At 39.6% G+C, this 23,288-nt stretch overlaps 1 protein-coding gene across 1 annotated transcript in view; it reads right to left on the bottom strand.

Annotated features, from left to right (window-relative positions):
- Window positions 1–23,288, bottom strand: part of cacna1c (calcium channel, voltage-dependent, L type, alpha 1C subunit) — a 177,779-nt gene that overhangs the window by 114,351 nt on the left and 40,140 nt on the right. Inside the window, exons 2-3 of the mRNA XM_063905844.1 lie at window positions 17,286–17,709; window positions 11,216–11,321 (exon numbers count right to left, since the gene is read on the bottom strand). Coding sequence (XP_063761914.1) covers window positions 11,216–11,321; window positions 17,286–17,709 — 530 coding nt within the window. The remainder of the gene's footprint in view (window positions 1–11,215; window positions 11,322–17,285; window positions 17,710–23,288) is intronic.

Genomic DNA, 23,288 nt, shown 5'->3' with positions numbered 1-23,288 from the left:
ACAGACAATGAAGTTCACTACCTGAATAAATCATTCCTCGATCACAGAAAATGATTTGGCAAAAAGTTGGTGGTTGAATCATTGAATTGATCATTAGGCGAAAATGCCATATACTAGCTAAGTATTGCAACATTTCCAAAAAAGGTAAAAATGCAGAATAAAAGTTAACAAAAAAGTTATGTTTGAAGCTGTATCCTTCAGTTCTGAATATTTGTGCTATTTTTCAGATATTCTATAGGCTAAATGGAGACATTGTTCGAATGAAAGAACGGGTATGCTTAACACTGTCATCGCCTTCATTTGCCAGTTGTGTTAAGATACATTTTAAAATGTATGAGCCATTCATGAAATTATTGGAATGTCTCAAACTAAAATGGCTAGATGGTGAAAGAGGACATTCAGTGTGTAGGTCAGTGTGGAAAAGAACTGCACTACAGACTTTTAACAACTTGACTCCCTTGTAGACCTGCATCCTACAGTTACACTCTATGCCCTCTGTCTTTATAGAGGTCTTGGCTCGAAAGAAGACAGTCATTACAGCCTCACAGCTGGCTTCTCAGAATACTGCATGTGCAATCAACACACTGGAACCTTTACTACAGGAAAATAGAGGGGTAAGACATGTTCTCAGCCCCCACAACATCCGTTAAGCAAGGATGGCTGGTTGCATACATGCTGTACTCTTTTCTTTGATTCCTTTTATTGAGCAAATGTATGCAAGCCTGTTAACTTCTAGCTTTGAAGTTAAAGGCTGTGTGGGCACTTAAGAGCCTTTTAGATGAAGTGAAATATATAATTCAAGGCGGCCAATGGGAGAGAGTTGTCTGTGTGTGTTTGAACCCACTGCTGTACAAACTGAATGCCAGCCTGAAGATCGACAGCTCACGCAGAAAGGTACAGGTAGACTACCTATACATGCACCTGTGTGTGTGTGTGCGTGTATGTGTGTGTGTGTGTGTGTGTGTGTGTGTGTGTGTGTGTGTGTGTGTGTGTGTGTGTGTGTGTGTGTGTGTGTGTGTGTGCGTGCGTGCGGGCGTGTCTGCCCCAGAGTGGATGTGTGTGTTTGTGTGTGCCAGCTGAAGTGCTGCTCAACAGGTGTGTGCTGCAGTCAGCAGTAACGGAGATTCACTACAAGCTACAGAAATGGCCATATAAGCACACACACACCTTCATAAACACATTCTGACAGACACAGTTATATATAAATACTAACACACACACACACGCACACACACACACCAGAATGTGTCCCTAAGCTGGCCTTTAATTTGTCTCAGTGACTGCCTGTAACGTCACAGAAAGGGAACTACATGATCCACAAGCCAGTTCACTTGTAGAGCCAGGCATAGAAACAGCAGGTGATAAGTTAGATGTATGATTAATAATATAGTTTCAGCCAAAAGCATTTGCTGCCTAAGTGCAGCATAAAGTCACTCCTTAAGATTTACTGTTTTCCAGATGGTAACTCTTTTCAGGACCCAATGAGTTCTTTCAACAAATGTGAAAGATTTCATAAAACCATGTGCAACAACAACTCACCGGTGTTGAATTAACTGGAGCTGTTACAGACGTTCCTTTTTTTCAACGCTTCATCATTACTCTGTCCAGCTCCATCACTCAAATTCTCAAATACTTCATAGCTCATCTCTTTGTCACCATTATTGTTACTTTCTTTCTTTTTTAACCATCTTTTTATCACTTTACAGTCCACATTTCCCTTCCTCTTCTATTTGAATTGTTCCCTCTCTCTCCACTCATCCCTCCCTGTCTCCCATCCCTCCCTGTCTAATACACTGTCACTCTTTCTATCCATTATTCATGGCGCAGTCACAGTCGGCATTAAAGGACCGCACAATATCGCTACGGCAACGACGCAGTAGAAGCAGCCGCATTGGATCATGGGAAACTGGGTCACCTCCCAGAAGCAGGAGGGTGCGGGAGGTGCAGCATAGGGAGGTCTCTGTCACACTCACACACACACACACACCTGACAGTTGGGGGACAGGATGGAGGGAGTTGATGATAAGATGACAGAGGACAGAAAGTAAAGTAGGTAAAGACAGATAATGAGTCTGGTCAATGATCCAGGTCGTCCCCTGACACAAAAAGCAGCAAGTATGCATTCAGTGGATCTATTAGTCATGTACTGTCAATGAAAGTTTAAGTACAAAATCAATATAAGTACACTACACAATGAAAGCCCTTCCTAATGCCATAAAGACTTTGTGTTTCTTACAGTGGGAATTATATTTAGTTAAAATTCTTATCTAGGGCAAGCGTTCTGTTATCTAATAGCAAAGGTGTAAGAAGTACTCGGATCGTGTACTTAAGTACAAGAAGTACCAGAGGCAAATGTTAAGTCCTGCAATAAAAATGTTACTCAAGTACAAAAGTATTAGCATCAAAATATACTTAAAGTACCAAAGGTAAAAGTACTCATTCTGCAGATCGGCCAATCCAGAATAATATATATGTTATGTTTGGTCCTAATTGAATGTTTTTGTATGCTGCAGGGTAGCTTGTTAATGAATGATGTAACTAAACTTCTATGTAACATATTTTAATCCAAATCTGCAAAGTAATTAAAGGTATCACATTATGCAGTGGGGTTTCTACTGGGGTAGAAGTACAAAGTAGCAAACAAATTGAAATACTCAAGTAAGTCCCTCCGAATTGTACTTAAGTACAGTACTGAGTAAATCTACTTAGTTACTTAACACCACTGTCTATTAGTAGTTTGAAAACTATAGTAAATCCAACATAAAGGATCTTCTGTAAATGTCTATTTGATATTTTTTTCGAACCCTTATATTATCCCTTATTTTGCCAAAGGAACCTTTGTAGTTTTTTTTTCTGGCAATCACAGGTTACCATTCATTCAGAGGCAGACATCTGAATGGAGTCCTGGAGAAATGGTGCATGAACCAAGCATTTGGGCAGCTCACCACTGGAGCTTAAGTGTTAGCATGCCCTTAAATGGACCATAAAGGAAGGTTTTACAACTTCCTAAGAAGTAAAAAGAAACACACCCTGGAAACTGGTTGATGTCTTTGTACAGAAGGGGAAACAACTTGCTAAAAACCAATAGTGTCATGCCTGTTGATTCCATGATAAACATTGGTGAATAGATCTGAGTGGAAACAGCCCGCTGTATTGATCATGACTATCTGCTTCTCAACACTCACTGACAAAGACCCAGAAGCAAACTCCAGCTGATATTCATCTTTTAATGTGAATTCACTAGTACAGTGTAGATGACTCATCGCCGGAATAAATAAAAACAAACACTGGCCCCGCTGACTGCAGGTCAGGTAGGCCAAAATGATCAAAGTATAAAAGAAAAGGAATAACTTTCAAATATGGAGCTGCAGTCTGTTTTTTGCACAATACACATTTAAATTATTCCAGAGCTAAAAGTCCTTTTCCTTATTTACACCTCCTTTGTGGTTGGTATATAATGATCAATGAGGGATAAGACCCAACCTGGATTCACCTTAATACTGTTTCAAATTAAAAGCATTGTCCTTATGTTTACTTTCAGGGTTTATCACTCACACGTGCACACACAAAGAAACAGTCTATCACGTGTTGCCACCAAGGAAGAAAACGGAAACATCTGTTTCTATGGGAACCCGGCCCTTTGATGATGCAGGCAAAACACACAAACCACACTAGTATGCATGCAGGTACACACACAAACACACTCACACACAGTGTTCTGCATCACAGTGACACGCCTTATCATCAGCAAGTGTTTCAACTGAGGAAGTGTATGTCTATATGAAACATCATGCTGTGTTTGTGTGTGTGCATATAAGAGGGAGACAGAAAAAAGGGGGAGAGAGATAGAGAGTGTGAGTGGCTGCCAGATCCCAGACCAGATGGCTAAATGTCAGTGAATACCACACCAACATGACAGCTAGTTCTCTCTAACAGAGTACACACTGCAACACAGCAGCACCTTCTTATTCAGTGAGCAAGAGAGCTGACGATTCTGCACTAAATCATTTCTAGTTATTCAATCACAATAACTTCATAAAAACAAATGGGGGCTGGAAAACAAAATGATGCTCCATGTCTGTTATTGACTTATTTACATCTTTCTGTTGCTTCTGAAGGTCAATTTTTGCACCCAAGCAGTACTCAGTTTCCGGTGCTAAAGAACTCAACGGATGGGGTTCCGCATTCGGCTCAGAGGAGATTGTAGGGGACCTATTATCTGAAAGAAGCAGAGTGCACTTTGTTTTACTCCTCTAGTGATGTCACACCTGGCTTTAATGGCTGGACAAATATTAGTCTGAAATGATGTAGACACAAACACACACATGAACACAGTAAGCACACATTACCCCTGCTAACCACCCTCATTTACCCAGAGATCCACTGTGCACTTCCTTCACCTTCGCTGCCGTGGCCCTAAGGTTTGCTGTGAAAGCAAATTCTGGTGATTTTGTCTAACATTGGGATGCAAGAGATGGGATTACCCTACACATTAGGCTCAGATGTTTTAGTTTGTTAAATGCTGAGCTCTTAGCATGTTGTGACCATGATGTAAACAGCATAGTAAAAACTGCTTTTGTATGCAAATATTTCAAATGTGAACATTAAAACACTACAATGCAGTACGATAAAAAAACAATAGAATCATTTGCCAACTTTCCTCTCAGAATAGTTCAGTGTGATGAGTCGAAATAGAGTTTTTGTCAATGATTTACTCAGCAAAATCACATCAGTTTACGGATGGGTTTTCTCTATTGCGGTTTCCCTTGCTTGTCTGTCGTTGTATTCTGCATTGCTTTGGAAGCAGCAAGTGTATTTGATGCAGATGGGGTTACAGCTACCTCTTACAGCAATCACAGGGCTACTGCTCTAAATAGTAGAAATAGGTTGAATGCATCGTCCCCCATTGGGGTTTAACACATTTAAAATGTAAACTTGTAACAGTAACCTCTTCACAGCAGTCTGAATACTCTCAAGCCATGGCAATGCTGTTTCCATGATGTCATCTGTATGATGCCATATGCACAGTTAATATTTAACAAGTGTTAAACTGGGCTTTGTTCGCTCTACTCCCTCCTGAGGTTTTTTTTTTTATTCCAGCCCAGTATAAAATGTCTTTCTGTTGGAAAAGAATAGCTGCCTTGAACACAGCCACTGAGTTTAAGTGAACTGTATTTGAGAGAATGTTTCTGTCTGAAATGGGGACATTAAGACTGACATGGCTCCCTGTAGTAAGGTTTCACTGAGAACTTGAGAGTTTCCATGATGGACAGAGACATTACTGTCTCTTTCTCTCCCTGTGCTCAGTGGGAGCTGTAATGTGGGTCGATGTGAGGTAGAGGACACTTTTAGCTCAGTAAAAATATCCTGCTCTATCTCTTTTTCTTCTTTCTCTCCCTCACTGCCTCCGTCCTAATCTCCGTCACCGCTGGCACATCTGCAGCTTTATAAAATTATCAAAAAATCAAGACAACATTACTCGCATCTTCCAGCCAGTTATGTAATGTTAATAATAATGCTTTCCCTGGCGTCTGCATTAGAATTAGTTTGTTTTATAAGGTTTGACCTGAATAAACATGTTTGCCATATAACTCTAGTGCTGATTACTAATAGGGCAAACACAAATCGAGATACCCTATATGTATCCTAACAAATATAAAAGCACATACATACAAATACAACATAGCCTCAAAACCACAGTGGTCTAGAATGGATGTTTGGAGTAAACAGGGGACGGGAACATTTTCAGGAATCTGCCAAGGAATCATGGGATTAATCAATGGGACAGTTTTCACTCAAAAAAAGAAATATTGATATTCCGTTTTTACTTAAGACTTGCAGACACACATACATGCAAAGGATGGCACACAGAAAAAACAAATGGAGAGAGATGTACATGAGAAAATGGAAGAAAAGTAGAAGAAAGAAGGAGAGGCCCTGAGGTTTGTATGGAAATCTCTTTCTTTATCACCAAAATGGGACTTTTAAAAAGTAAGAGAGGAGGAGAGAGGGGAGAGGAAATGGCATTGTAATGAATGTGGTGCCACAGCTGCCATCATTTAGAGTCTTTATCTCTCGTTTTTATTAGAGGTGGAGGAGAAGAGCGAGGGAGAGAAGATAAAGTCTCGGTGAAAACAGAAGGGAGGGACTGACTGAGGAAACAAGGAATAAAAGCATGTTGTTATGTATTTCAATTCAGAACACTTACAAACAAATACATTCAAAGCACGCCTAAGCCATGTTTACGTTTAAAAACCATGCCAGTGTACTTTTTCAGAGGGAGAACAGAACATAAAATGAGCAACGAATAAATCCATTTTCCACTATTTTTTATGTCTATAATAATTACAAAGTTGGAACAGGAAATGGTAACAAAATAGATGTCAATACTAGCCAACCTGAGTAGCTCAATGGATAAGAGCGGTGATTTATTTTTTCAGTGATGCAATTGTGGCTTTATGTTGAATGTAACCACGATCCATTATCTCTTCCATGTGGTTTTATGCCCATTAGCTCTGAATATTGCCGATCACTTTTCACTTATAGATCACTGACCAGAAAATAACAATAACAACCTGCATAATATTAATCAATTCAAGGCTTAAATATTCATGCTGATGTAGGCTTTTCTGATTTATATTTTAGTATAAGTTTGAAGGATATTCTGTTAAAATAAAGAAACTAATCGGATAAAACGACAACTGGAACAAAATGGCTCCGAAATATGGAACCAATGGAGCAGAAACCAAACAGCACTCTGAAGTAGTAACTTCCGAGTTGGAAAGCACCAATGTCTCTAATATGAACTGTCTGGGGTATTCCTTGTTTCCTTCGGGAGCTGAACAGGAACAGCATTTCACATTTCTCAAATAATGACTCCCCAGGCTCCAGTATGGTTGAAACTGGTTGTCCTGCAGAAAACATGCAAGGGATTTAAATGTTCTAATCCATGTAAAGGGGGCTACTGAAGACCAGATAACATAAAGTGAGGGAATAAATGTTTGTAGTATAGACAACATACACACTGTCACACATCTTGGTAAAACTACACATACATGCCTCTAGTGCTATAGTAGCAATTTACACACCCATATACACAACCAGACCACACCATTACACACACACATCTACAGCCTAATCTGGATGCACTGTGAGTAGCTACATTCCACTGTGACTATTCAGAGTTGGGCACACACACACACACACACACACACACACACACACACAGTCACACAACACCGTCACCAAAACAAAACACAGACCAAAATTGTTTAGATAAGTGAACGTACAGATAGATGCTGATCGTTCCTCTCCTTCTATAAATAGACACTCCTAGCAACCGGCAGAGCAGCACCCAAAGGAACAGCATGTTAACTTGATCCTGTACAGCAGAAAGGAGAGAGGCAGGAGGACAGGTGGCGACCCAAGAACAAACACCAGACAAAATCTGGAGTAATATATGTTGTAATTGATTCTTTTAAAGGCAGTGAAATAGGGTTACTTCACCAGTTTAATGAAAGGTAACGCATTGGATACAGAGGCAAAGACAGTTCTGATGTAAAGTGTAAATGAACAAAAGAGGATCAGATATAAAAGACCAATACAAATAATATTTCTATTGGAAGTTCTATTGTTCTACATTCATTTTGGGATATTGATGAACATAAAGACTGTTGAATCTCAAAGTGATTCCAGATCTGTAGAAAGTGATAAATTGCACTTTTAAATACAAAACCCAGAGATCTGTCTACATACAGTAGGTAATTACCCACTTTAATTGGACTGTAAAGCATCACTGGTGCAACCCATGTGAGTGGTTAAGTGGTTTCAATTAACTAGTATAACATCTTTATATGGAGGCAGCATCACAGGAAAGCCTACACATTAAAAAGACCAAAGAAAACTGCTGCACACTCCACTAAAAGGTTCTTTAAAATAAGAAAATAAGAGGTTGGGCCCAACAAAATCTCATGGCATGTTTAGGGACAACAAATGACAATTTCTACAAGTTATATGAAAACAAAGGTAAAGGTAAGACACTGAGAGAGAACAGGAGGTATATGTGTGTTGTGATTAGGTGAATTAAGTACTAAAAGGTGATTTAAAGTGCATGTTTCATATGCCCACTGCAGAACCAGCAGCTAATTCATCTAACGTTACACACCTGACACACATACACACCTCATCACAAACTAATGAGCAACCGTGAAGATCCTTAACCCATATTCATGAGGGACGGGCAAACATGCCAGACACTATAAATGTATGCAGGCATCAAATCAAAAGCAGCTGAACCTAAAGGTGCACACACACAGAATCAGCAGCCTTATCTCAAACCTCAATCCTATTAAGCCTCATTATTGCTTAGGGGATTTAGTGTCATAAGTGTGTGTTTGTGTGTACATGTGTGTCTCTGTTCTTTCCTCTGCATCAATTAGTGTCTAATGAGGTTTATTGATTTGCTAATTGCTTCGTTATGACAACATTATTTGGTCAATCTCAAAGTATATTGATTTGATAAGATGTAAGAATGAAAGGAGAGCAAGAGGGAGAAAGTGATTAAGGCGCAAAAAGATGATTTATTTACTCATGCTTCAGAATATTCAATATTTATTTTACTAAAACATGTGTTTCCTGAACTAAGTGCAGCATATATTTCCTCCCTGGGAGAAGATACTTCCTCAAACTTTGGTTCCTACCAGTCTTTCCTCTGTAACTGTTGAGCAGCATCACTACGGTTACCATATCCATGACAACCTCTCCCGCTGCTATTATTGGGCATGTCGTCAAGGAGACAGAGCCGCACATTATGGGATGCAGACAGAAATAGAAATCATGTACTGAAAGCATTACAACAGATCCGAGGTATTACATAGGAGAGACCTGAGCAAATCTAGCGAGGGGGCGCCATATCGATTCTAAAACTCAATCACACTGACGGTCAGGGGTAAATATAAAGAGCATCAGCAGGAAACTGAGCCACAGCCATGCAGCTGTTTTCAGATTATAATTTAATAAGAGGTCAAGCTTTGTATGAACCTAGGGTTTATTTGCAATTTAAAAATAGAACAATATGTAAAAACTGTGTGGGTGCTAAAAGAAAACCACAAGAATTTAGGCATAATGCGTCACAACCAAGGACAATAGGAAAACAACTGACAACATTACTCAATAATGGGGGTGTTTAGGGTTAGGTGAATTACAATAACAACATCGAATGTAATCTGAATGCAAATCTTGGGTCGTCTTGCACCCTAACGGTTGTATAGGTCGTGCACTTCAACCGTAGGCTGACTTTGAATGCTGTGTTTAAAAATCACAAACTACATCCTCCACATTCTGCTTTAAGCCTCAAGTCCATCTGCACACCGCTTCCTGTGTCAAAGGGTTATAAAACTAATCGACCACAGCTGTTGGTCGTGAGTAGGTAAGGTGTGTATGTGTGTGTGTGGGTATGCTCCATTCTGTATGCGGTTTCAAAAAGGCGAAAAGAGTGTCATTAAAATTCCCCTAATGCTGTGGACAGACACTGAGACTGTAGACTTACTGTCAGCTAGTCTAGACTGGCCACTGAAAACATTAATAAATGATACACTTTGCACTACTTTTCTTAAAGTTTCCCCTATTTATATTGCAGGATAAAAGTATTTACACATGAAATATACTATATTTGCTATTACTAAAGCTTCTGTGCTACATGCTTTTAATAGCTGCTTTTTTAAATGATCCTAACTATGTGACCATTGGCTACTCCGACAGTTTTTATCAACTTAGAACAGTAAAACTCTCCCTAATAGTAATGGGATTTTCTAAATCTGCAATGAGCTTATGCATGGACATGTTGATGTGTGAATGGGCACATTGGAAAGTCCACAGCGTGAGCTTTCAAAATGACTAAATGTGGCAAATTCATTCTTAGAAAGAAGAGAAGATAGAAAGCAGGAAAGATGGAGGGACAGATGTTACATGGCCTGAGAGGGATTAGTTATCTTCTGACACTAATACACTGGCTGCAAGCTTATACACACACACACACACACACACACACACACACACACACACACACACACACACACACACACACACACACACACACACACACACACACACACACACACACACACACACTGCGTAATCGTGTAATCATATTGATTTATAGCTGTGTTATTGACTGGTGATCCGTTCAGGGTGTACTTCCTTTCTTACCCAATAAACACTGGGATTGGCTTTTCCTCAAGATTAGGCAGATATAGCTAATAGATAGACTGATAATTAATGACACTACCACCAAGCAACACGCTCTTTTACACACATAAGCATGCACCCATGCATGCATGCCAGCAAATACAGACACACACACCCTGGTAAGTGGCCAGGTTAAAGTAATTAGAATAGAGGTTTGGCAAGAAGCAGTCAGAAAATCAAGTTCTGAAGCTACAGATGTCTTCCATTTGTAAGATGTTTTTATTTACCTTAAAGAATATAAAATAATACCTCATTCAGTGCATAACACTACATGACAATTTGGCAACCGCAGAAACTTTCCCTGATCAAAACGACTATTTTCTTAGCCAAAAAGTTTCCCACAAGATGCTTTGCCTATGATAAAATCAACTAACAGCTTCATTTGATTTAATTCAATAGTCCTCAAAATAAACAAACCCTCAATTTTATTCAAGCTTCAAAGTGGAACATCATAATCAACAAGTCTGTTTTATCTAAACAACCAATGAAAAGAGCAAATGGTGCTCATCAAGAGAATATTTAAAGAAAGACATTCTTCTTTAATCCCGGCTTGATTTATTTTTGGTTTCTATTCCGTCCTTCTCCTACCTTTCTTTCTTTCTTTCTATACTTCCCTCCTTTCCTTCACACATCTTGTCTTTCACGTCCATGAACCAGTCACAGAGTTATACATCTTCCCCCTCTCCTGCCTCTTATATACGTGGCAGGAAATCACACAAGCAACGGAATCAGCTGGATATGTGTGAATGACATGCTGCTCAGTAATACCGAGAAAATCAATCACACACCTGATCAAATGTGAGTCAAGACAATGCACCCACATTGGAAATGACCGCAAGAACAAAAACCAGGTCTTGCAGGAACAGGAAAAAAAGCAGTTAGCCAAGCAGGTATTTGAACCAGCTAGTGGACTTCACAGCATGTGAGTGTGTTTAACAGTAACGCAGTTTAAATATCGTGGATTACTCACCAGGTTGGAGTTGGTGGCGTTTGAGTCATCCTCAGGGAAGGGGATGTAGACAGCTAAGGCCACACAATTGGCGAAAATGGTCATCAGGATGATGATTTCAAATGGTCTGAGAGGAAGTTTAAGGAACATACACACCGTACAGAGAACACAAGCAAAGACACATATTCACAGTAAGGATAATCTGCTTTCTAAATTGATTCAACTTTCAAAAATGGATTTATTCGTTTTTCCATAACTCAAACTAACTATTTTCGATGTCACTGAGAATTGAGAATACCAAAACGTTTGTATAGGGTTTATTTTCCCTTTGATTTTTTTATGTAACCGCTATCAGTTGATATGACATTTTCAAATACAAAAACTCCATAATCTTGTACACACTTTTTAAAGCTTTTACGCCGTAATTTGCCACAAAGCCTTAATTAGCAGCCAGCTGACTGGAGCATATACTGAATTTGGATCCATATGTACTACTAATGTACGATTCAAACCTAATTGGTTCCAGTGATAAGAATAGAGCCAGGTTCAGCCAGATTTTCAATAATGCATGAAGAAACCTATGCAGTACAAAACAAAACAGACTTTGATCTCTAACCCTATTGAACACAAAAAAAAGTTCAAACTAGGCATGTTATTTCAACAAAGAGGTATTTTTAAACATCCTTACCTAAGCAGAGGTATATATAGACACATATCAGAGTGCAAAAGCAGTGTACACAGTGAGACGGATCAAAGCTGTCGAGTTTGCCTTTGCCTTAACATTAAGACATATTGGGTCACTTAGGAACCTCTTTGTGTGTGCAAGGGTGGCCAGAGAGACAGTGCATGCCCTTATACGGGCGCGCCGTGGAGCAGGCCTGTCGCGTGGATGATGGGATGTGGACAGAGAAAGAGTGAGAGCGAGATGGAATGAGAGAGAGGAGAGACACAGGGTTTTTTATTTGGAACGGTCCTTGAGAGGGGAGTGACCTCATTATACTTGGCCTCAGAGAGAGAGAGAGAGATGCAAAGTGAGAGAGAATGGAGGGGAAGGAGAGTGAGGGAGGGAATGTGAAGGAGAGATAAAGGAGGTCTGGTTTCCATCAACACAATTACTAACTGCCACTGCTGTCACCTCCTTTTGCTCTCGTCCTGCTCTCCTTTCTATTCTTTCCTTCCTTCCTTTCTTGTTTTATTCCTTTCGTCCTGGCTGAATGTCAAACTATTGTATACTCCAGATCTTGTTGTATATACCGTAAAAAGAAAGGTTCTGATAAGTTGCCCTGTCAAAAACTCAAATCCAGAAGACAAGAAGCCATGTTTTCAACTGCAACCATGTATCCATTATATAACTCTGAAAAAAGGTAACACATCACAAGATCTCTTCTCCCTACTGCGTTGAAGACTTGAGTAAAGTTCCTGAAGTTGGAGTAATATACCACCTTACAATGTTAACGTAGGGAATCGTAATTGTTAGTAAAAACAACATCCACAAACTAGAATAACACCTATTTTTAATAATATTTAAACAAAATAACCCTTACAGTTTAAAAATATTGTTCAGAGCTTCCTGTCGTCGGTGAAACCTCCTCCTTACTGCTTACTGCAGAACGTCTCTCATTATATCCATTATAAATTATAAATAATTATATTATCAGACAAAGTGCATTACTTATAATGTTTTTTAACACACGATGTCTGATCATATAATCATATGCGCTGCCCGCTAGAGTCTATTTGCTCTCCAGATTAACAGCAGCACTAAAAAATCACCTGCCGACACTCCATAGTGGAGGCTACGGTAGAAACTGCAGAGGATTTCTACCCGTTTTATGTCTGACCAATTATTGAACACCACCAAAAAGAGGGCTGTTATGAGTGAATGCGACCTTGAACAATAAATAAAGTTAAAATAGGAGGAACAATTGTAGTTCCTATAATCACACTAGAAAACCTGTTGTGTGGTCTCTTTAGAAAAACACCTGCTATCTACTCAAGAGCTTTAACTACAGCTCAGAAATTGTCCTACAGACGGGGAAACAACAAAGATGTTTGTTGGCATCTAATATAAATCTTTGTTTGGATTAAAGACTGACCCTTGAACAGCATCGGCCACAAGATCAGTCAGCCTGGGACCAAAATGCATCAAAGAAAATCCCTCACCCTTGTACCGAGGGCTCACGCACTGGACATGCGGTGACCAGCAGGAAAACAGGCCTGTAACTCGTTCGGGGTTCCTGACCCATAATATAAAAAAGCCTTGAGGTCTGCTTCCATCAACATGATAATAAATCTACTGTCTGCTGTGCTGCTGGAGCAAAACAACACTGGGGAAAAATCAGGAGGAGAGGGTCTAAGTGAAGAATCAATACAAGTACAAAGTCTATTAATAACGCACAGTGAACAGCCCAACAAAAGCAAGTATTCATTTCAAACATAAATATTCAGGCCCAAAGCTAATCGGGAGGGATCGACTCGGACAGCTTTATAAAAACAGCAATAACTAAAACAAATTTGAAATCAGCATGGAGTTAGCTCAGCGGGTTTCCTCGCTGACGTGAAGCAATATTCACCACGCTGCTATTCAACATACACATTCAGCATTTTAACAATCTAACTGTATATGCTGTTCCACAAATTATCACACTGGGATTGCATCCACATACAAACAGGGATGCTGTTATTTTATGAAATACTCAGCATTTGCCTCAAATAACCACAACATGCAGCTGCACAATAACCTCTTATCTGACAAACCCAAACAAGAACTAGTCATAAACGGATATTATCTGGGAGAGCAAGCTCAACACTCTTCTCTGTAAAGCTGGGAATATGTATGTGTTTGCCTGATAGAGTTGAACATGCATACAAATAGTGTAACCTCCAGTGTGACCTGATGCAATAAGTAAGCTGTGAGCTAGGACACCCAATGTGTGTGTGCATGTGTTTGTGTGTGTATGTGTAAATGCACTCAATGACACCTTTTCAAAATGACCACTTAGTTGGATTTGATATAGAGAACATGGTTGTTAGCCCCGCTCTCTCCTTGTCTCTCACACTGACCTTGCGGTGTGCAGGTAATGCTCAAATGCTATAATTACACAGCATGTGAGTGTGCTGCATCTGTGTGTGTGTGTGTGTGTGTGTGTGTGTGTGTGTGTGTGTGTGTGTGTGTGTGTGTGTGTGTGTGTGTGTGTGTGTGTGTGTGTGTGTGTGTGTGTGTGTCGTTCCTTTATCATCTGTGTGCAAGCATGTGTGTGCTCTCTTCAACATCTAATCTAAGTGTGTGTTTGCATGCATGTGCGTGTGTGAGCTCAGACAGGCCCCATCGACCTGTTGAGAGCAGTAGCTGTTGTCATGGTAACAGAGGAGGAAGAGAGGCAGATTTCGGATCTGCTATCTCTAGAGACAGTGGTACTCACAGAATACAGGACACATGCAGAGGCAAACACATACACACACACACACACACACAACACACACACACACACACAAAGAACAGGTGCATACAGTCACCCAGAGACTAGTGTTCAAATGCACTGCCGTGATGAAGGACATCCCAAAGCAGAGTGTGTGGACAGAAGAGCAGGCAGAAAGAAATACTGACAGTTTGATGGGTTTTCTTTACTTGTGAAGGACACATTTTACTGCGTTTTTTTTAAGTTCTGCTCTTTCCAAGTGTTTTATGACTCAGACTGCCTCCTGTTACATCTTCCTCTTTCTGGTCTTTCCCCAAAAAGCTTATGTTAATGTCTTTATCTTTCCCTAACTCATCTCATTCTCTCACCTCTCCCTCTCTGTAACCCTGGCTTTCTCATCCCTCCCTCCCTTCAGAGCTGTTTAAATGAATGATGCTGGGAATTGTGGGTAATGATCTGAACACCCATCAGTCATTGGATGAGAGAGTTCCAGTGACCCTGAGGGTTTATGCATGCTTTCTCCCATGAATTTAAATGTTATTCACACCATAAGAACAGCTACCTGGGATGGTTTGAGACCTATTATTGCCATTACGACTTTTAATAATTACCATAAATACTCAGGGTGATCAAGAAATCAATTTGACTTCCTCCAGTGTTTTACCAACACTCTTCAAAGGGCAGGGCTTTTCCCATGGAAAATTTAGACTTGTTTGTATGAAAACATTTTAAAAGGGCTCACAATAGAACACCCAAGATATTGGTCTTTCTGATTAAATTGAGCTTAAAAGCATCAAACAAATCAGACCGAATGGAATCAAATTGCCATTTTTTAAAAATTGTTTATATAATATAATATACAGGTTCCTAAGACTGTCATGCAGAATTATAAAAACTACAGCTATGTGAATGTTAATGGCAGAAACAAAGTGAAAATCCACAAGAAGCCTTTTCAATCTATCTAGTCAATATCTACACAAAACAATCCTTTAAAGCCAAATTAGATTTTGGGTCTTGGCTTCTGATTAAAACTGATTAAACCATACTTTGAATAATACAAACAAGCCCTGAAGGTTATTATATGCATTTAGTAGGGGGTCAGATTATGACCTAAAGTATGTTTTCATTAAAGCCTACAATGTTATACATTCTGATGTATTCTGTGCTAATCCCCTAATGCAACTTCTTCCAACATAAACACTACTTACTCGTCTTTTTCATCAATTCGCAGTCTTCCACTCCTCTTACCTCCCTCATTATCCCCCTCCTCTCTTACTCTCACTTAATATTTGTCCCCCTCCTGCTCTGTTATTTTTCTTGTTTACATTTCCGATCCTCTCCTCCCTCAGTCCCCCCTCCTCAGCTAATCCGCCACCACCACCATCTCTCCTGTTGACATCCATGCCCTGCCCAGAGCCCTGCCCTTCTCATTTCCCCCTCCTCTTCCTCCCCGCCTATCCCTCTCAGGACGATGTGTGACTCGGCTCTTGCTGAGTCGATGCTCATGTGGACCCTCTCCTATTATACATTACTTTTGCTGTGACTCTGACCATTTCTGTCCCTATCTCTTCCTCCTCTAAGGGAGGACCAAGTCATTATGTTCAGAGGCTTAAAAATGAGAAAGAAAAAAGGAAGGGTAGAAAGGAAAGACGGGTGGAGGAACAGCAGGAATAAAGGGATTTGAATGGACAGAGACAGGGAAGACGGATAATAAACGGTTAGGGAGATGTGGAGGTGGAGGGTGGAGGGAGCAAAGGAGGAACAGAGGCATGTATGTACCTGGGGGAGAGAGGATGAATGCAGTTAGGCAGAGCTGGAAGAAAGACATATGCTCGGAGGGGTGTGAAGGAGGGATGAAAATGACACAATTTGTTTTATCCTCCTTTGAGAAAAGAATGTGAGATGAAAGAGGGAGCAGGAAGAGCGAGAGAAGGAGAAGGACAGGCAGAGGAAGGGGAAAAAGGATTAAGCTGTGTGAGTGAATAACACTGAGTGTGACATAGGAAAGGAGAGAGATGGATTAAGAAAGAAAGAGAAGAAGGGAGAGGGAAGAAGAAACGTAGCAAAAGAGCATGTGTGATGAATTCCTAACACGTTTAGGTCCTCTACCCGTTATGTCCCCCACTTTCTACCTGCATATTTCCATCCAGCATCAATCAATCCATTCCAAAGAGGAAGGATGAAATGTGGTTGCAGCACGACACTCTAACAGTATTTATGTGAGATTTGCATGGAAATGTGCCCCATTATCTGCTTTGTCTTAACAGTAAGCTAGCTGTAAAGACTGCATCTGCACCGCTTCTGCAAGCTATTGATGCTATCTTGACGGTTCATTCTTAGTAGCATCGAGGATGTTTTTTTTGGTAAAGAACTTCTGCATCTGGCCTTTTTAATAGTTTTCATTTTGTAAGTATTGTGAATTCCTTAAGAGTCAGTTGCACTGAAAACCTGAAACGTTGACTTTTTTAAATGTATTTTATCTATTTTTAAAACCTAATATTATTGCTTTCCTAATACATAACCTAACACAGTTCTGTGAAATCTGTTGAAATAATACATTTTTTGTCAAAAAAAAAAAAAAAAGGAAATGTTCTTGAAAGTGACACACTGCAGGTTATTCCACTTGGCCAACATTATAAAGACCAGCCCCCTGATGGGTAGTTAAAGGATACTTCCACTCTACGATGCTGATGCAGGCCCTGCGGATGGGGTTCTTGAGTGTGAGACAGAGCAGGGCCCGTGGCGGCCTTGTGGCAGTCGTTGTAGTCTGTTTCTTCGGCTTGGAGCTATAGTGTTGTCTCTTCCTTTGCGTGGAGCTAGCTGTGGAGATGGGTCCGCCCCCTCCCGACCCGAGCACCGCCCCTACACTTGATGCGGCGTTGCCCATCATCTTCGCCTGACGCGCAGCGTCGATGGCCGCCTGCCAGCTCAGGGCCGCCCCCGGTGTGGCCAAGTGCTCCGGGGCAAGGCCCACCACACCCACCCCGTGGTTGACCCCGCCCCCTCCTCCACCATGGTCACTGTGGCTGCCACCGCCAGTGTGCTCGTTGGTCAGTACAGGGGGAGGAAGGGGGGGAGGGGGAGAGTAGTCGGAGCCTGTAGTGGAGAGGGGAAAAGTAAAAGAAAGTTAGCAAACCACCAGTGGTGTAAAGTAACTAAGTACATTTACTCAAATACTGTACAGTTTTGATGGACTTTTACTCTACTTGAGTATTTCCATTATTTGCTAGTTTGAACTTTTACTGCACTACAATTCAGAGGTAAATTGTGTACTTGTACTCCAATGCATTTATTGACCGTCTTTAGTTACTTTGCAAAATTTGATTAATAATGGGAACTAATAAGACATTAGTTATACCTGAGGTAACAGTATACACAGTCATTCAAACTAGCTGCACCTTTACCAGCTCTGAGAACACTTTAATGATCAATAATTATAAAACATATCAGAGATATTATTCTGAAATGGACCAATCTGCATAACAAGTACTTTTACTTTTTGAAATGTTAAGTATATTTTGATGCTAATACTTTTCTACTTTTACTTGAGTAACATTTTGAATGCAGGACTTTTACTGTAACAGAGTATTCCTACACTCTGGTACTTATACTTTTACTCAAGTACAAGAACTGAAAACTTCTCCCACCTCTGCTAACAAGCAACTGTCAGAGAGCATCTAAATCACTTTCCTCCAGTGTTTCAGTTTTTGTACAGTTTAGCAGTTCACTTGGGAGGCTTCAAGAATGTTTGAATTGTTGACACATCAGTTAGTGAGCCCTGTGTATTTTCAAACAGTGAAGCTGTCTCCCTGTCGAATAGAATAGACGGTGACTAATATTCTCCCGTCTGTCAAACAAGTACAACAGAGACAACTGTGTACTGTTTATTTCCTCAACATATTGTGTAGGTTATACAGCCCATTCACTTTGTGTCAACAACACACAGTAAACACCTCTCATCAGACCAGCAACTTTACATAATGATCATCTTATCTCACAACTCTTTATCAATGTTTTGAATTTTTGATTTTAAAATAGAATATCTATCCTTCCACATTTCCTCAGGGTTTGGTACTAATGGTAAAATGGCAAGGGTCCCAGAGTCATACTGTCCATTCACTCAGTTGGGAAAAGCGCAGAGTATAAAAAATACAATAATGCAGAAAACAAATAAATGCAATAGAAAAAAACACCAAACAAAATTGTTAGAGACAATGGAGACAGATTTTCAATAATCTCAGTGAGATTACATAGTCATTCTGCCCAGAGAAATTGTAGGAATAAGACTAAGTAAGTAAAAGTAAGGGAGAGCGGATTATCCATACTGTATGCTTAGCCAGATTAAAGACAGTTATAATATCCGCCCAGCCCCTCTTTCCTTTTGACATCTGAACAAGGATTCTGCACATTCTCTCACCATGTAGTGGATTACACACTCTGTGCAAGCCTGAACCCTTTTCAGGTTCAAGACAACACACATTTCTGCCCACATTTTTTGTTTGAACACACATTAATGGAAATATTGCCGAGAACAGAAAATAACCCCAGTTCTTTATGGAAACTATAAATATATTTTTGAAACTAATAAATCACAGTCACTGACGCTAGCAAACATGACACTTGGTAATGAATTAAAACTAAAGTAATTCCATTTACTTTCAAATGTTTTTGTTGACAATTTGATTTAAATCACTTGGTTCAGTTTTAAATAATGTATGGAGTCACATACAGTAATAAACCTTAATCTTGGTTGAATGTCAACACTGTTACTAATATGCAGACTTCTGTCACATTTGAACAAAAGTATCCGGATTCCCAAAGTCAAATTCCCAAATCCCATGAAGGCAAAGCTACTTTTGGGATAAAGTGAATGCAAAACTTTAAGAACGCCTGTAAAGTTAATCCAACCTGTGGTGTCACAACAGAGATAAGGAGAGGGGTGAACAGGAAGTGTGGGGAGGTATCAGGGAGGTGGAGAGACTTATCCTGTAATGCTTGGTATGATTACAGGGCGACCACAATATCCGTTTTGATTCCTATTCCTTTCACTTCACAGCTATACTGTACGTTTCTACGAACAGGCCTTAGGGAGCATTACATCAGATCCTGAGGAGTAATAACTATATCCCACGCACAAAGGACCCAAAGGCATCTACCTTCACATGCTGATTGTTGACAGGCACATAAAGGTGACAAGTATTTTCAAAAAGTATTGAAATCAAAAACACAGGTCCTCAGCAACTTAGTGGCACAGCAATACCTAGCCTGCAATCCCTCACTGATTCCAATAATATAGCTATCAACAAGTGGTTGATCAAAGAAACTATGAAAAAGTGCATTTAATTGTCATAGTGTTTGGCCAAAAACTTGACTTCTTTCTAATAACTAAACAGTAGATAACAAATCGAGCCTTTCTTGACTTTCTCTTGCTTGTCCTGCTCTTTCAATGTACAGAATAGAAGCAGAACTCCTATTTAAAATGACTAACAGTTCTGAATCAAGACTGTTGCTATAATAAAACCAGATATTGTATCAGCAACATGCACAACTAAAACAGCAGAGATACAAGCCTTGTTAACAGCTGACATTTTCACCAATTATGGTAGGGAAGGCCCAGGTGTTACTAATAACATTAATGACACTATGAAAATGTGACCAGCAAAGGAGGACCCTGAAGCCAAAGCAGCTATGCTATGAGCCATCATTCATTTTATTATCAACACCTGTGAATTTGTACTGTAACATGTCGAAATGTACTTTCCTTACAAATACTTTAATTACAGTAGAATACAGTATATGAATTATTGAATGCAGGCTTCTATAGAGTAGTTATATAATAATAGTAAAGTAACCAACAAGCTGTCAAAGGATGTAAGTAGATGACGCAGGCTTTAAATATTTGTCTCTAAAATGTAAAGTAAAAGTAAGTGCATAAACCTCCAAACTGCAGTAAGGTACAGCATATGAGAAACTACACATACTCTGGTATCGTTATATTCCAAAACTGAGAAAAATAACCAGGCTAGCTAGAATTGTTTAGCTATCAGGAGCTAGCTTAGCCCAGGGGAATAACTTGGACCGTGCAGCGTTCCAAAACAAACACTGATACAACAAACATATGAACCACTTATTAGAATCATGATTTTTTCATTATCTCATCAGTACAGTTTACCACAAGCTCTTCTCCTCTTTCTGCGCAGGCTAACAGGTGACACTACAAACCTTTAATGTGTGCACCAAGCTAACCTGCTAAAGTGCCTGGTGCTAACAGAAGTAGAACAAAATGTTGCCAAGATTTGTAAGTGTAATGCAACAGTCAAAAATGAAATTGCAATCCTTTACACAATTTTCTATTAGTGGAAAAAATGATCATATAAACTCCTAATATTGACTTGTTTTACGGTACCTCCGTTCCCTGTCTCCCCCCCAGCACCTGCCCTCTGTGCAGCCAGTCAGACAGGAGCCTGCTGCTCATTCAATCATGCTGCACCTTCACATTGACCTGGAAATTATTTTTATCCGATGGTCTTTCAATCATTTTGTTTTTATTTTTTATAACCTACCTGGTTTCTAATATTGTATGATGAACTCCACATTTGTAAGTGCTTTATTAATATTGCAAATTAATGGTTTAACTCTTTTTTACCTTTTTATTTGTGTTCTAACCCAAGCACATTCAAATATTTGTTTGGAGTGCTAAATAAATCATCTTTATTTTTATTTCTGTATTACAGCTCAATAAAACAGGAGTGCCCTTAAGGCAATCTTAATACAAATGCACAGATTAAACAACAACAGAAGATCTGTCTGCAAATATTAAAGAGCTGTGTTCTGTGAATACAGAATTAATGCCCAAGGAGATGTTCTTTAAATGTATCAGCCCTGAAGTCACTTGGTGTTAGATGCAGCTGTGCCTTATGGGAAATCACACTGTGGTTTAATTTGGAGCGTTTCATTACTTGGATAAAACTATACCCCATTATCTCTAAACTTGGCATTTATTGTAGAACAGAGGACCAAGAAAGTAGTAAACCGATTTTCAACCGTAACCAAAAGCCTACAAACAACGAAAATTGACGCAGTTTCTGTATCTTTTGCAGTATGCTACTGTCCCAGATGATTCTCTACAGTGGAAAATATTTTCCTCTTTCTTTTCTCTAGTGTGAGTTAATATCTGCTTCCTGACTGCTGTTCACATCATCATCTCTCTCTCTTTTGCTTACAATCTCTCACAAACATGCACAGACACTCACACATATAATCACTTTCAGCATATTGTACTGCTGTGTGATCAGTTTATCTCACACTGTCTGCCCCTCTCACAGGGTGTACCCCACTGAGAGTGTGTGTGTTGTACGTATATGTGTGTATGTGCACGCTTGACAGTGTGAGGATTAGTGAAGAGAGTAAAACTTTAATAATACTGAGCTCACTAATCTGTCTGTCTGACCGCGGGTCGGTGTCTGTCCTGCACATGCCAGTCATGCTGTGGGTCTCTGTGTTGTATGATAGACTGTGTGCTGATCTGAGGGACTATAATTCTGTTAGCAGCTCTTTATTCTGCATGGGGGTAAACAGCAGCCTGTTGAAATACAATTCTGACTGAAGAGGAGAGGGAGGAAAAGCAAAGGATGAAGGGATTGGGGGGAGGAAAAAAGAAACAGACGTGATGCAGGAGAGAGGAAGTGGATTTACGGTGGGAAGATGGAGAGTCACACAGAGGTTATAAAGAAGGGGGGAATAAATGACACACAAAAGAAAAGGAAACAGGAAGAGGAGATTAAAATCTAGGTAGAAGGAGGGATAGGAGGAAGATGAGGATAATGGGAGGAGGGCTAGGGTGCTTAACCACCAGTGACAGAACCTAATCCAATAATTCATCCATCCCTCACATGACTTTACAGCTAAAAGTATTTAACCATAATTCACTCATATAGTATTAACGTCAATGGTGTTAGTGCAGACAATGGTTTCCGCAGTGCTTCAGTCAATCAGAGGCTATTACAGTATTTAAATCGGTCTAACAGTACAATACAGTAATACTACACACTAGTGTTCTTAAAGTTATGCAGTTAAATGCTGTATAAGTGTGACTACAGTCAATAATAGTATACTCAAAGGTTCTTTAAATACTACTTCCTTTATAAATACATGTTCTGCTATATGTACGGCCATAGACATAGAGGTTTGTGGAACGGATGGAGCCTTTTTTACCTTATTCATGTGCCATTTTTATGTCTTATTGCACTTTGTTGGTTTCACAGCAGGCATCGCGACATATCATCATTGTGCAGATGTTACCAATAATATTCAGATGATAATTTGTGGTTTTCTTATACAATATGTTGGATGTAATGATCAGTCAATATTTGATGGTTAACATAATAATAATAATAATAATAATAGTAATAGCTCAGGTGTTACTGATAATAACATTAGTGATAGACATATCTGTTCTATCCAAGTGTCTCAGTGAGCCATTACAGTGAACCAGCATGTAAAATTGCAGTAGAAAAACAATTCAGCCATCTTTAATTGTATTATTTATATTCGCCTGTGCTTTACTGTGACAAAGTCAAACAGACTTCTCTGAAAAAGTGCTTCTTTCAACTTTTTGTGGAATATGAATATGCGATATTGTACTGTATGCACATGATGTACAGTATATACAGTTG

The sequence above is a fragment of the Eleginops maclovinus genome, chromosome 17 (genome assembly GCF_036324505.1).
Source record: "Eleginops maclovinus isolate JMC-PN-2008 ecotype Puerto Natales chromosome 17, JC_Emac_rtc_rv5, whole genome shotgun sequence".
NCBI lineage: Eukaryota > Metazoa > Chordata > Actinopteri > Perciformes > Eleginopidae > Eleginops > Eleginops maclovinus.
Note: the sequence above shows the minus strand (reverse complement) of the source record. Positions and strands in the feature narration are given on the sequence as shown.